Source organism: Nilaparvata lugens, chromosome X (genome assembly GCF_014356525.2).
Source record: "Nilaparvata lugens isolate BPH chromosome X, ASM1435652v1, whole genome shotgun sequence".
In the NCBI taxonomy this organism is placed as follows: Eukaryota; Metazoa; Arthropoda; class Insecta; order Hemiptera; family Delphacidae; genus Nilaparvata; species Nilaparvata lugens.
The window spans coordinates 80260877-80275250 of NC_052518.1; the positions used below are offsets into that span (position 1 = coordinate 80260877).

At 33.3% G+C, this 14374-nt stretch overlaps 1 protein-coding gene across 5 annotated transcripts in view; it reads right to left on the bottom strand.

The window, feature by feature from the left end:
- Window positions 1-11982, bottom strand: part of LOC111056645 (set1/Ash2 histone methyltransferase complex subunit ASH2) — a 66253-nt gene extending 54271 nt beyond the window's left edge. Inside the window, exons 1-3 of one of the 5 annotated variants that reach the window (XM_039441693.1) lie at window positions 11823-11982; window positions 11068-11128; window positions 4906-5184 (exon numbers count right to left, since the gene is read on the bottom strand). In XM_039441693.1, the coding sequence (XP_039297627.1) occupies window positions 4906-5162 (257 nt within the window). In that variant the 5' untranslated portion in view covers window positions 5163-5184; window positions 11068-11128; window positions 11823-11982. Of the gene's footprint in view, window positions 1-1073; window positions 1130-4905; window positions 5185-11067; window positions 11129-11549; window positions 11785-11822 lie in introns of those variants that run through there. The other 4 variants (XM_039441694.1, XM_039441692.1, XM_039441695.1 and 1 more) reach the window with 4 other exon arrangements.
- Window positions 11983-14374: the final 2392 nt, after the last annotated feature.

Genomic DNA, 14374 nt, shown 5'->3' on the forward strand with positions numbered 1-14374 from the left:
ACAAAACAGCATGGGAGCACAAGAAGGACACATCCAAATTTGCAGAGCACTTAATCACGGCAGGACACAGCTTTGATCACACCAAAGATGTGAACATTCTACATGTATGCGAAAAAGGAAGGCTTTTGAATATTTTAGAAGCAATGGAAATCCAAAAAATCATTGGATGTCCAAACAGTGACAACCTTAACGAACAGTTGGAATTTGTTAACTGCTACATTGGTAAAATGGTTTTAAGAAGTAACTAAACAAACACAATAGTCACCTCACAACAATAACTGTACAACACACAATAGTAGGATTAGAGATTTTTTCTGATAATTTAAGATCTGCTGTAGAATAAATATTGTACTTGTAGTTGGAAAATTTATGTACTTCTTAGTCATTCAGGTTATAGTGTGATTAGAGCTAGCATAATCATTCATTCATTTGCCATCCATTCAATTTATTCAATTAGACCATCAAACCACATTTCCTAAAATATCAGCTTCACAGTTTTTAATATGACTTATCTTTTTGACTTATCTTGAGATTAAAATTATTTATAGGATTAGTTCTTTTAATTTTTTAGTTCTTACAATTTTAATTGGAATGGTAAACAGACTACATTCACCCCTCTCAGCTGTTCCCTAACTTCCAACTTACTTAGGCTACATGATTATTCTTTCTGATTAGTTTCATAGATTAATATATTTATTCAATTCTACTAAAATATATTTTGGAATTTTTAAACATTATTAGATTATGAAACTCACCATTTATTATTGTCTCAATGCATCAAATTATTTAGTAGGCTATTTTATTTCTTTAGGTTAAGTTGGCTACCATGTATTATTTTGAACAGCCCAATATGTCCGTTTTAGTTTTAGTCAGCTTGAAAATGTGACCTGTGTGGTCACGAAACCATGGTCGTGTACCAAATTAAAGTGTAGAAAACTGACAACATCTATGTGTTTTTATTTCATAACCAATCTATTTCCTGGTGCAAATTGTCTCTTGTATTGAAAAGAGCAGAAGGCTCAGGAAGTGAATCTTCCTCACGATCAGACATGCTTAAAAATTAACAGAAAAACCTGAGTGAATGACAAGTAGGCACTGTAGCAATGCGATTGCTGCGCCAATAAGCAACCTTGGGCGCTGGTCCAGTACGCAGAGAGGCACGCCTGTGCGTTTGAGGCAAGTTGTATCAAGCTTGCTGTGCGGCGAGTCAAGTAGCGAGCTCGCAAGGCGGTGTGGTATGCCGTGTGTTGTTTTCTCAATGCGCAATAGCCGTCTGTGACCAGTTCAGTGCGGTTCAGTCTCTCAGGGTACAAGATAGTTGATAGCTGGTGCATACACGTCGCAGCGTGCTTTGAGTTGCAGCCAGTACTGAAAATTTGAAACAAGTGTGTGAATGCTTAATATTAAACAATATAAACATACAAAGGTACAATGAAATAAAATATACACTAGAGTGGGACCTAATCATTGGCGTCAGGCTAGACTATTAGGCACACGGTCACTGAAACCCCAAGGTTCAATGGACCAAGAAATGGGTAATAAAAATTAACAATTATCCTAAGTGAAGACTGGCTCAAAAATGAACGGCTTGGAGGACCAATTTTTATGACAGAATCCAAGGGCAGGGCAGTGGACTGTGGATGATAGTTGGTATAAATACCTACAAATAAATCTTTGAATTCTGTACATAAAAATACTGATAGCTTGAAGTGTGGTAAGTACGCCAATAAAAGACTAAATGAATCAACAATATAAGATTTAATAATAATAAGATGATAATAGTAGGCAGATGGCCACATACAAAAACAATTGTATCAAGTATCTTGGGATCAATAAAATAATGATAGGCAGATGGCCACATACAAACTTGAATCAAATATTTTGAGATCAATAAATTAATAATAGGCAGATGGCCACATACAAAGGCAATTGTAAGTAGGTTAAGTCTTTGAATCCATAAATAATAATAGGTAGATGGCCACATACAAAAACAATGAGTCAAATCTTGGGAAAATTACAACATGTGAAATAATGTAGAGAACTACAAAATTTAAAGAAATTAGGTCAATGACATTAATGACCATTGAGGTCTGACAATAACTGCAAAGGTATTAATGATATTAAATTATTAATGATATTGGTATTAATGATATTGCAACAAATGCAAAGGTAATAATAATGATACCTGAAATGAATATAATTGAGTGCAATAATGAAAGTTATTACTAAGGTACAATATTAATGATTATAAGAGGGATAATAATAATATTATTATTAATAAAAATATGACAATGATCTGCAGATAGTGTTCAACAAATAGAGTACATAACAATATGCGGCATAAGCCTTCAGTAATTAGAATGTCAAGATAGACCTTGACCAAATAATTAATAGGCGCTACTGGCCTTAAAATATCACTTAAGAGCTAAGGGTAGCTAATAAATACAATGAAGATTATCCAGGTAAATATAGGCGACATGGGCCTTCAATGAATTGAATGTCAAGACAGACATCAATTAGAATGAGTAATAGGCGACAGTGGCCTTCAATGAATCACTTATAAAGCCAAGGGTAGCTGTCAAATCCAATAAATAGATAGGCGTCGATGGCCTAAGTGAAATGAATGTCAAGATAGACAATAATCAAATAATAAGTAGGCGTCAGTGGCCTCAATGAGTTGAATGTCAAGATAGACATTAATAAAATAATAAGTAGGCGTCAGTGGCCTCAAAAAAAAATCACTTGTGAAGTCAAGGGTAACTGTAAAATACAAAGAATAATTGCTACAATTGAATACAATTATATAGGCGTCAGTGGCCTCAATGAGTTGAATGTCAAGATAGACATCAATAAAATAATAAGTAGGCGTCAGTGGCCTCAAAAAAATCACTTGTGAAGTCAAGGGTAACTGTCAAATCCAATGAATAAATAGGCGTCGATGGCCTTAGTGAATTGCATGTCAAGATAGACATTGATCAAATAATAAGTAGGCGTCAGTGGCCTCAATGAGTTGAATGTCAAGATAGACATTAATCAAATAATAAGTAGGCGTCAGTGGCCTCAATGAGTTGAATGTCAAGATAGACATTAATAAAATAATAAGTAGGCGTCAGTGGCCTCAAAAAAAAATCACTTGTGAAGTCAAGGGTAACTGTTAAATACAATGAATTAATAGGCGTCGGTGGCCTCAATGAGTTGAATGTCAAGATAGACATTAATAAAACAATAAGTAGGCGTCAGTGGCCTCAATGAATCACTTATGAAGTCAAGGGTAACTGTTAAATACAATGAATTAATAGGCGTCGGTGGCCTCAATGAGTTAAATGTCAAGATAGACATTAATAAAACAATAATGATGTATATGTAAATGAAAATTGAAAAGAACGATTTACATAACCTGAATAAAATTTTGAAGAGGAGATGCGGCCAGGCAGACAGGCAACGACTCCGCAATACCAACAGGAACAGGACATCAGCAAGCGATGAAGTGATTAGGCCATGCGATGACAAGCATGGAAACGTCCATTACAGTAGGCGAATCCCCCAATGGAAAAGTAGGCTGGAGCGAGTAGAATTCCAAACGAATAATCCGATCTTCAAATTGTGGAATTTTTGGATTGATTTCCAAACAGTAGAGATGATGCACTTGAAAGTTTGAAGTTTACGAGGTGAAGCCAATTGTAGAAAAAATGGCAACTGAAGCTTACATGAGGTTGCAATTTTTAGACAAAGTTTATCCAATTTTAACAGAATAATTGAGTGAAGAACTCGATGAATAATTGAATCACACTGAAGAATGGAACAAACGAATTAATTTGAAGAATAATTCACACTTTAAAAAGGTTCTGTAGATCAAATGAATAGCGATGAAATGCTCACACGCGGTTGCAATTTTAGACAAAGTTTATCCAATTTTAACAGAGTAATTGAGTGAAGAACTCGATGAATAATTGAATCACACTGAAGAATGGAACAAACGAATTAATTTGAAGAATAATTCACACTTTAAAAAGGTTTTGTAAGTCCGATGAATTCAGATGAAAGGTTTAGACCGAAGGCGTAAATGCACCATCGACTATCCCCATTGAACGACAAACAGCAAAAAAACAAAGACGCTAGTAAGAAAAAGGGGAAAGCGGAAATGTAGCCACGTACGAAAACGTTTGGAAACGTATGTTGAAAAAGTGGCAAATATCAAAAAGGTAAGATGCCAAAAGACAAGATTAAATTCTAAAAAATCGAATAGCACAAATATTAAAATTGCAACGGCAAAAAATCCGACGAGAAAATACGAATAAAAGCATAGAAAACCAGCTGATGGAGCAGTGGCAAAAAACCGCGATTGAGACGTCACTGAACAGCGCAGACGCACAAAAGACACAGCGCGCAGACAGACAGACATGATGACGACATGATGTCTACGTAGTAGCGGAACGAAAAACAAGTGGAACCGTTCCAAAGATGCTTTGTCAGATTTTACAGTTGCCATTGATAGAAAAACAGAAAACCTCAATATTCATCCACCAACGCAAATTCAAAGGTATCCATTTGTTTTCCATGGCAAATAAGGTGAATTTATCTCTTCCTTGCACAGCACTTTATCATCAATTTCTCACGTCTCCAGTAGAGTTTGATCAAAAAAGGGCGCCATTTTCAAATGATGTTTTCCATAGTAATGTTTTATTTTTTTCCACCCTCTCCAAGTATGAAAATGGCAACATCCATGGTGATGTGAATATTGGGAAAAAATTGAGTTTCGTTCAAAAACGAGTATGTAACAGCTATCCTATCCCAAATTCACATTGGAAATACTTCATTGCCCAATCCTGTAAATTAAATAATGAAAGAGGATCTTATAGGCCCAGAACCTTCTATCAAGAGACATAAAATGGAGAATATACTTACCAATAGCAGTTCCCTTCTCTTTCAGATGGTTTATTATTGGAAATAGTGCCAGAATTTTTTGATTCGGATGAGATTTTGGATGCATTGTTATCTAATCCATTCTCAAGTATTTTCAAAGTGTCGGGTTCCGATGAATCTGGCGAGAGTTTAGAAACTACTTCTACCGGTTCCTTACTTTTTGTAGGTATGTTTGATATCGAAGATGGACTACCACTATCTGTTAAACCTTTTACTGCTGCATTTGATAAGTCCCGCATTTCTGATTCCAATCTATCAGACCTAAAAAAACAAACATTCTAAGATGAGATTAGGACAATGAATATTATCATAAAATAAGAATAGAAAGAACTAAAACATTGTTATCGGTGTTTTCTCTATGATGTAATAATATTATTATAGTCTCTGATTATACTAAAAAGCTGTAGAATATCCAAAGATTAAATTCATTTTATTTGTCGACTGATAAGCTTAAAGACTTCTATTTATGTTTTTTTTTTAGAATGAAATGGGTGTTGGGTTACCTCACTATATTTTATTCATCCCACAATTCGTAAGAAACTCGTTTTTGATGAATTAGATAAGCGAATTGAAAATTCATAAACTCATAACCTGGTCAAAATATTCTAACGGGAACAAATTCTGAGGTAACAAGTAATTTCAATACTTATCCCAAAGTCAAGTGATGCTTGTCAGAATAATTTACTGTCAAAATAAAATATAGACTACAAATGATAAAAAAGGAAATAAATCAGGATTGACACATGTCACATACATAACTAATCTCAATAAAATAATATTTGAGGAATAACAGAGAAAAGTAAGATAATGTATTTATGGCTTCAGATAGGCCGATTAGACCTGCATATCAAGTGATAAGGTTTCCAATAATGGGTCGATTGAATAAGAGCTAGCGATTACTTATTCTAAGTCATTTTCAAGCAAATGAGTCAGCTACATAATTTTATCCGCTGATGGAACCTGCCATTAATTTGGTTATAGAATTCAACGGAAATATCTAGCTAGAACTAATGACTATATTATATGGACTAGAACTAATGACGTCCATGTTATAATAGCCGAATTTAATTAACATGGTTTTGCTATCATTCGACAAAGCAGATAGCGCTATCCTTCTCTAGCTCCGCAACGGTGAAAGACCGATTTTTAAAATTTTAGAGATATAATTAATTAACAAAGTATTTATTTCTCAATGTATTATTTTATATGAAATAATTGAAAAAAATTTACGAACAAAATATAATTGATTATTTTCAACAAGAATGAACAAACAGTTAATCAAATATACCGGTATCAGCTATATTCTATAGAAGGCAGTAACAAGGTAGAGAATCGGCAAAGCTGATCTCCTATCTTTTCCACTGGACCCCACTTTAGTCACTAGATTATATCTATCGTTTATTCAATCAACCCATCAAGTCAGCTCTTGCATGCGATCGCACATATGCCTAATGTGCGGCTAGCTTTCCAATTAATATGAGTCTATCTGTTGAAAATTGAAGAATTTGATTTTTATGTTTATCCTCTTTTGAAATACTGTATTACACTTATTTTCTCCAAGCAACCTACACATAAAATTGAATACAAACTATAAATTGAATAGATTACATAAATAAATTATTATTTTTTCCACGGTTCATCAGTGAAAGTGGTGGATTCAGTGAATTACATATCAGGTTTTTTCTCATATTATTACATGCATTGAATAGATATTTATCTGCAAGTCCGCATATATTGAACAATTTGATCGATGAAGCTGGATTCGCACACTACAGTGAAAATATAATTTATTCCAACGAGTTCTTATTGGTAAATTCCAACTCAGCTCCGCCGAGTGAGTATGAATAATAGGCCTAACCTTAAAACATATGTTCACTGTCACTGTTGTGAGCGGAATGCGTAGGCTATATCACTAACCTTAACACAAAATAAAGCTGGATTCGCACACAACAGTGACAGTGACAGTGACAGTAAAAATATAATTAGCATAAGTTCCAATGATATTATCCGTACTCACTCAGCCGGGCTGAGTGGGAATAGTCCATCCTTATTTAAAGGAGTGTGTTTCACACGATATTCTCCTCAAGAAACTGGCTGCTTATGGAGTACGCGGTCCAGTCCTTGCCACCTTCAGAGCCTACCTTTCTGATAAAAGGCAGGTTCTTACCCTTGATGGAGCGAACTCAGGTCCACTACGGGTTCGTCACGGAGTGCCACAAGGTTCAGTGATTGGTCCTGTTCTGTTCCTGGTAATGATAAATGACCTTGGATTTATGGGCAACATCCTCATGTTTGCTGACGATGCCACTATTTTCGCAAGGGGTAGAGCACCAGATTTGTCCAAGAGGTTGGCAGCAGATATTTTTGAGCAGGCGAAGCAGTGGTTCACCAGCAACGAGCTGATTCTTAATGAAAGCAAAACCCAGGAGACAACATGCACTCTTGTTCGGGAGCAGCTTGACGATCTCACAGAAGTGAAGCTACTGGGTTTTACACTGGATGCTAAACTTGGCTGGAGTAGCCACATTGATAACATCTGATGAACCTACTGAGACGTCTGAAGCCATTAATCTCCAGGTCAAGCCATTAATCTGGTGGAGGTGTATTTTGCTATGTTTCATAGCCATATCAACTATGGACTTCAGTTATGGGGGCACGCTCCAGGCTGTAAAGATGTACTGCTCCAGCAGAAGAAGGCTCTAAGGATCCTAGATTCGGCGGGATACTTGGACCACTGCCGACCCATCTTTATCAAGCTGAGAATACTCACGGTATACAATCAATATATCTGGCTCTCCCTGTTGCACGCAAGGGATAATTTCCACTTGCTCACAAGAAGAGAAGACAGACACTCCTACAACACCAGAGGAAAAGCGAAAATAGACATCCCTTTCTGCAGGCTGAGTAAGAAGAAGGATTGTTTCCCAATACTAGCCCTGAGGATTTACAACGCCTTATCTGACAGTGTGAAGAACTTGGACAACAGGAGCTTCAGAACAAAAATAAAAAACTGGTTGATAGAGTCTCCATTCTATTCAGTGGAGGAATACTTTGAGGCCACTAGTAACATCAGCTAACGTCGAGTGATAATTAATGTAATGCATACAGGCAAGGCCATCTTGAAAAAGTTTAAATATTACTATTCTTAAATGTTTTTTTATATGTTTGACTAAGTTTATAAACGTAAATAAGTGTTTATTACGGACATAGTTTTATGTCAACTCTACGACAAGGACCAAGTCAGGTCCACTTTCTGACACAGTCAATCCAGTTATCTGGTCATGACTAAGGAGAGAAGTATGAAGTAAGTAAAGAGTTTGATAAATTCACGACAGAACTTTATTTTGTGGTTTAAGCCCGACTCAACATTAACACTGGTACCTTTTGAATTCTTGCTACCATCAGACTCTAATTGAATTGAATTGAATTTATTGCCAAAAATTACAAATACATATTTTTACAATACAATATAAATAACATTGATTGTAACTTAAGTGCATCAATAACATGACTGTAATACTTGGCACTGCCAACATAAGATTCCTTGTGTGTTGGCAGTGAGTTGCAGTTTATTTATTCTGTATCAATTCAGGTCAGTATATGAATTAATATACAATTGATAATGCTAACGAAGAAATTACAATGTAAGAAGTTCCTGTAATGTGACTTGGGACAATAAATTACAAGCCTGGTTCAAGAGTATACATGCCCATCGCTCACTGTTTTTAGTAACAATTATTTGTATACAACATTATACTTTATACCACTAGTTTAAAGAATAAATTTTTGTCAATCCAATATTCCAAACTTTTAATTGAATCGCGTGTGATTTTTTATCAATAAAGTCATTTGGAATTTTGTTTATAATGTAGTTACAATAATATTGAAATTGATGCCTGCATATGGTTAGCTTGATGAGTTCGTGTTAAATCTGTTGTTAGGACGTGTATTATGGGGTGAAATGTGTGTAGCAAAATTAGTTTTATTTTTATTGATATGGAGTATAATGTTTTTCATATAATTCTGTCTTATTGTCGTAACCTTAAATTCAAGAAAGATTTCCCTACTAGGATAGAGTCGTGGCCTTCCTAATGCTGCTCTTATAATATGTTTTTGTAGGATAAATAACTTTTTTAAATGCGTGTCATATGCACCTCCCCATACTTCAATAATGTATTGAAATAGTGATTGAGCATATGCAAAGTAAATTTTTCGTATTATGTCTATGTTTTTTATTTTGTAAAAATGTAAATTAGGTATTTCAGCTTTGAGCATAAATAATCAATGTGCTTGTTCCATTTAATACTTTGATCTAATAGTATACCCATATATTTAATTTCAATTTTAATATTTGCACCCTTTCTAATGTTTTATTATAAACTTCTGTATTATCTGTAGTGTTTTCATTGCGATTATTTGCTGTTTCTATTGTAAGACTTAAATCAGTTGCTGGTTGTCCAGTTATATTGGGTGAAAAATTGATGTACTTAGTTTTATCAGCATTTAAAGTCAATATATGGTCTAATAGCCATTTTTTAACTGTAATTAGGTTTCTATTTGAAGGTTTCTTCCCAGCTTTTGCAACTGAAGATCAAAACAGTATCATCTGCAAAAGACAGAGTACCGTAGTGCAATCTTGTAGGTTTATTTTGAGTAGGTCATTCACATACAACAGAAACAGAATTGGTGATAACACCGAACCTTGAGGCAAGCCGAAACCTGATCAATATTTAATATCAGTTTGACCATGTAGATGTAGGTATTGTTTACGTTCAGTTAAGTATGAGGCAAATAAATCATTCGCTACGCCTCTAATTCCAGTCCCATCTAATTTGTTTAATAGTATATTGTGAGGTATGGTATCAAAAGCCTTTGATAGATCCATGAATACTGCAAGAGTTTTTCTATTGCTATTGAAGTTGTCAAAAATTATTTTATTCAAGTGGATGACTGCATCTTTGGTAGACTTATTTTTTTGGAAGTCAAATTGTTTTTTATCTATTATATTTTCTTTTTCCAAAAAGCTCATAATTCTGTTTTTTTAGTATTTTTTCCAATATTTTAGAAAGGTTACTTATTAAGCTTATAGGTCTATAATTTTCTGGCTTTTTCAAATATCCGGTATTAATTAGAGTACTATGAATTATACTTTCCTACAGATACCTTGAAAATTGACCATTTCTGCACTGATTGCAGGCCGCAAAGAATTACTTTTCCGCACTAGTGCGCAAAGTACTTTGCGTACTCCAGATTTGCAGCATGACAACACAAAATAGTTGATAGGTTATATAGAGGACCAGAGCGGTAAAATCGAAATTAAGTTGGTAACACTGACTGTGGTAGTCATTTCAATGCTTACATAACATGAACCCCCTTCAAGCATTCAATTATCAGAGAGTGGCTCAGTAGCTCAGTTGAGAGCAAACTGGACTGGTGGATGAAATATTGACAAGGATGATGAGGTTGGGGGTAGAATCCATCCAAAATCTCTTTTATTGGCTGGGAATTTTCAACTTCAATGAGAACGATTAAATGTAATTTTGACAAAATAAATATTTAAAACTAATTAATAAATTATTAAAATAAGAATTTTAAGAATAACTTATACAAATTTAAAAAGTTAAAAATTTGAAACTAAAATGTCTAAAGTTTGAACATTTTAAAATTTAAAAATGAAAAAAATTGAAAATTCAAAAATTTCAACATTTTGAAATTTAGAAATAAAACAATTTTTATAGAATTATAATTTAAAAATTAATTAAATTTGTTATTAATTACAAAATCATACATGCATCAAAATCATTTGATGGTTTTCAGGACATTCCACCTAAAATACTCACTTTTCATATTCGATGGTAACTCGTGCGAAAAAAATTCTTTCGGTTCAGCACAAAGGTTTTTGACACAGTTAAGTGTCACTTTGCGCACTAGTTGCACAAATAGCTATTTCACTATCACTGTTGTGTCATTGTGTGCGAATCCAGCTTAATTTTATGCAGGTCTAATGTGGCACTTACCAAACCATGTTCACTAGAGAATGGTATTAAAATAATTATAAATAAAAGTTAAAAATAATAAGTCATGTTGACAAATTTTTAAAACATAAATTAACAAATTCAACTTAAGAGTATATAATGAACATACCTGGGCTAATTTCATAAGAAAACCGTGAGTTTATTTTCAAATTTTCAACCCCTACTAAATCCTGAAAAAAGCAAGGTTAGGTTTAGCTAGTTTATTCAGATTATTTAGGTAATATTAGATTTACACGTTTATATCAAAGCAATGTTTACTGCTCGCTTTCGGGATCATGAATGTTTCAAGTGCATTAAGGCTTAAGTGCAATAGCTGACAGAAATTGTTTACATGTTGCATATAAGTTTTATTGAGTTTGTTTGATACTAACCAAACTCTCAGAATACGAGAACACCACCCCAAACTCCCAACATTTTGGCAGTCAATATTATGCTTAGAGTACCTACACAACATCAAAAGTTGGCACATAAAACTATTTTCAATTCAATTTAATCAATCGTGAACGGTCTATGCTGGATATATTTTGTTAATTAGTAACCTACAGAATTTAAAATATAATTATAGGCCTATGGTTAGGCTACATTACTTACCAGAATAACGGTTTTTGTATCTTAATCAGAAAAATGGACGTCGATTTCGAAATATGATCAGTCAAATGAAATTGGTCAGCTGCATATTTTCACAATAACAATCCAATGTTAACAAAATAATATAACCGTAAAAAACAACTGAAATAATAAACTGATTGAAATTGAAACAATACCCTACCCTACCAACAGCGAATCACTACAGACTAAAAATCATCACCACAGCACAACCAAAACTATCTTTATCCTATTTGTATCCTCATTTTATATACTTACATGCTAGCCTACACGATGCATAATAATCATTCAATAAAAATACGTTATTTAACGTAATGTATGAATTAACTATTTAACTCTATTATTAATTAATTATTACTTGAAAGATACACAACACAGTCATGATGCGTTAGTAAATTATTATTGATTGAGTTCGTGGGAGGTGCATGCACCGCTTCGATCAAGTGACAAGTAACCAGAAACCATGTGACTGGTGCACCACAACTTGCTTCCACAGAACGAAAATAATGGAAATGGTTTCCAGTTTTTGGCACGCACTTTTGAAATTAATAGTAGGACAGAGCCCATTGTAAGGTGTCCACTGCAATACAAGCTTGTCCAAACCAATATTATTTTTATATACAGCATGTTTAAGAACTCCCTACCAATACTCTAGGACATTGTTCCTGGGTAAAAAACATAATATCTAAATATCATATTTAAATTGTCCGCAAGTCTTCAGTTACTCACACAGCAGCCATTTTGCTTTTTTCACTTATTATTTTTTTACTAAATAATGATTGAACATACGAAATTGAAAGTTTGCATGATCATTTATAACAACTGGACAAAGCTAGAAAAAAATTATAATAATTTTTCAAATTCATAAAACGAATAGCGTCCATTTAAAATTTTGTTTCTTGAATAACTAGAGCCTTTTGGTTTTACAAAAACTTTACAAGAATAACGGTTTTTAGTAAATTTAACTGCCTATCGATCAGTACCAAAGTTTTAGAGATTGGACCAATATTAACTGAGATATGGCAGCTTTAGTGGTTGGTGACCACTGAAAGTTTGTTGCATTACAAACCAAGGCATGCTGATAGAGTCACCTCAATGATGCAAAAATCTCTATTTGCATTGCATGTTAAATGTGAGAGATTTTAGGTCATTTCGAACAATAAAATAAAGTTACATAACCTTCCAATGTTGCTTCACCAACCACTAAAGCTGCAATATCTCAGTTAATATTGATCCAATCTCTAAAACTCTGGTACCAATCGATAGGCAATTGAATTTACTAAAAATCGTTATTCCTGTAAAGTTTTTGTAAAACCAACGGGTTCTGAGTTATTAAAGAAACAACATTTTTAATGGCCGCCATTTTGTTTTATGAATTTGAAAAATAATCATAAAATTTTTTTAGTTTTCTCCAGTTGTTATGGATGATCATGCAAAGTTTCAATTTTGTATGTTCAACCCATCGATATAGAGAATAAGATTAAGAAGAGCGAAGTCCGCTATGATGCCACTGTGCTAGTGTAGCTACCAGAAATTTCGGGCAAGAAGTTGGGTATTTGTATTATGCTGTGTAGAAAAAGAGCCTTTTTCAAATGATAATATTTTTTTATTGAAGCAATAAAAAATATTCAAAGTATGGTAGTTTCATGCAGTGCTGCATGTACGAATCTGCACGTGCCAGATAAAAATATTTCTTTTCATACATAAGTATTTTTATATTTTCATTGGTCATGTTTCATGCAGGCTAAGCCTAGTGCCAAATGATCGTTTCAAGGAATATTGTGCTTAGGTTGATTCATAATCATTATTTGCCAAGTAATAAAATATAAGTTTCGGTAATATTATATTATAATATTTTATTTCCATAGATTCAATATGGGTATCCATATTCCATTCCATTAATTTGTCTTATATTGTAATATTTTGTAAACTATAAAAATATTGTATTCTAAATTTGTATTATAAAAAATATTATTTGCTAAAATTGTCTATAAATTCTTCATCATTGCTATTGTTTCATTTTTTCCGTTCTTATAATATGTAGTTATTTATTATCTTATATCAAATATAGGAGTATAGAGTATAGTTAGGTACCTATACTTAAGTTGCAAAACGAATGAGAAACAGTTTCACGAAATATTGTGATAATAGTTAATTTATTATTATTTGCCATCTAATACAAATATACGGTAATATTAGTGATCTATAATTTTTGTTTCATTTTTCCCGTTCTTATAATATGTAGTTATTTATTATCTTATATTAAATATGGGAGTATAGAGTATAGTTAGGTATCTATACTTGAGTTGCAAAACGAATGGAAACAGTTTCACGAAATATTGTGATAACAGTTAATTTATTATTATTTGCCATCTAATAAAATATATGGTAATATTAGCGATCTATAATAAATGTTTTATTTTCCATATCCTAAATACATGGTAATAGGAAAATATTGTAAAAATGAGATTCATTTGCTAATAGAATGGATCAAAATCTGTAGTGAGGTAGGTCCACTAAATTAGATGTTTGGTCGAATTAAAAATAATGTTCAATCAACAAAGAGGAGCAGAGTGGCTTTAGGAAAGATAGAGGATGTGTGGATAACATATTTGTGCTAAGCTCAGCACTGAACATTGCAACTCGATTGAAGGAAAGAACTGTTTACACCATGTTTGTGGATTTCAGAAAAGCCTTTGATAGTTTGGATTATTCAAAATTGTGGCCCAAGCTCTACAACCTTGGAATATCTGCAAAGATGATAAAGTCAATAAAGTCTCTATATGATTCTGCTCAAATTCAGCTAAGCG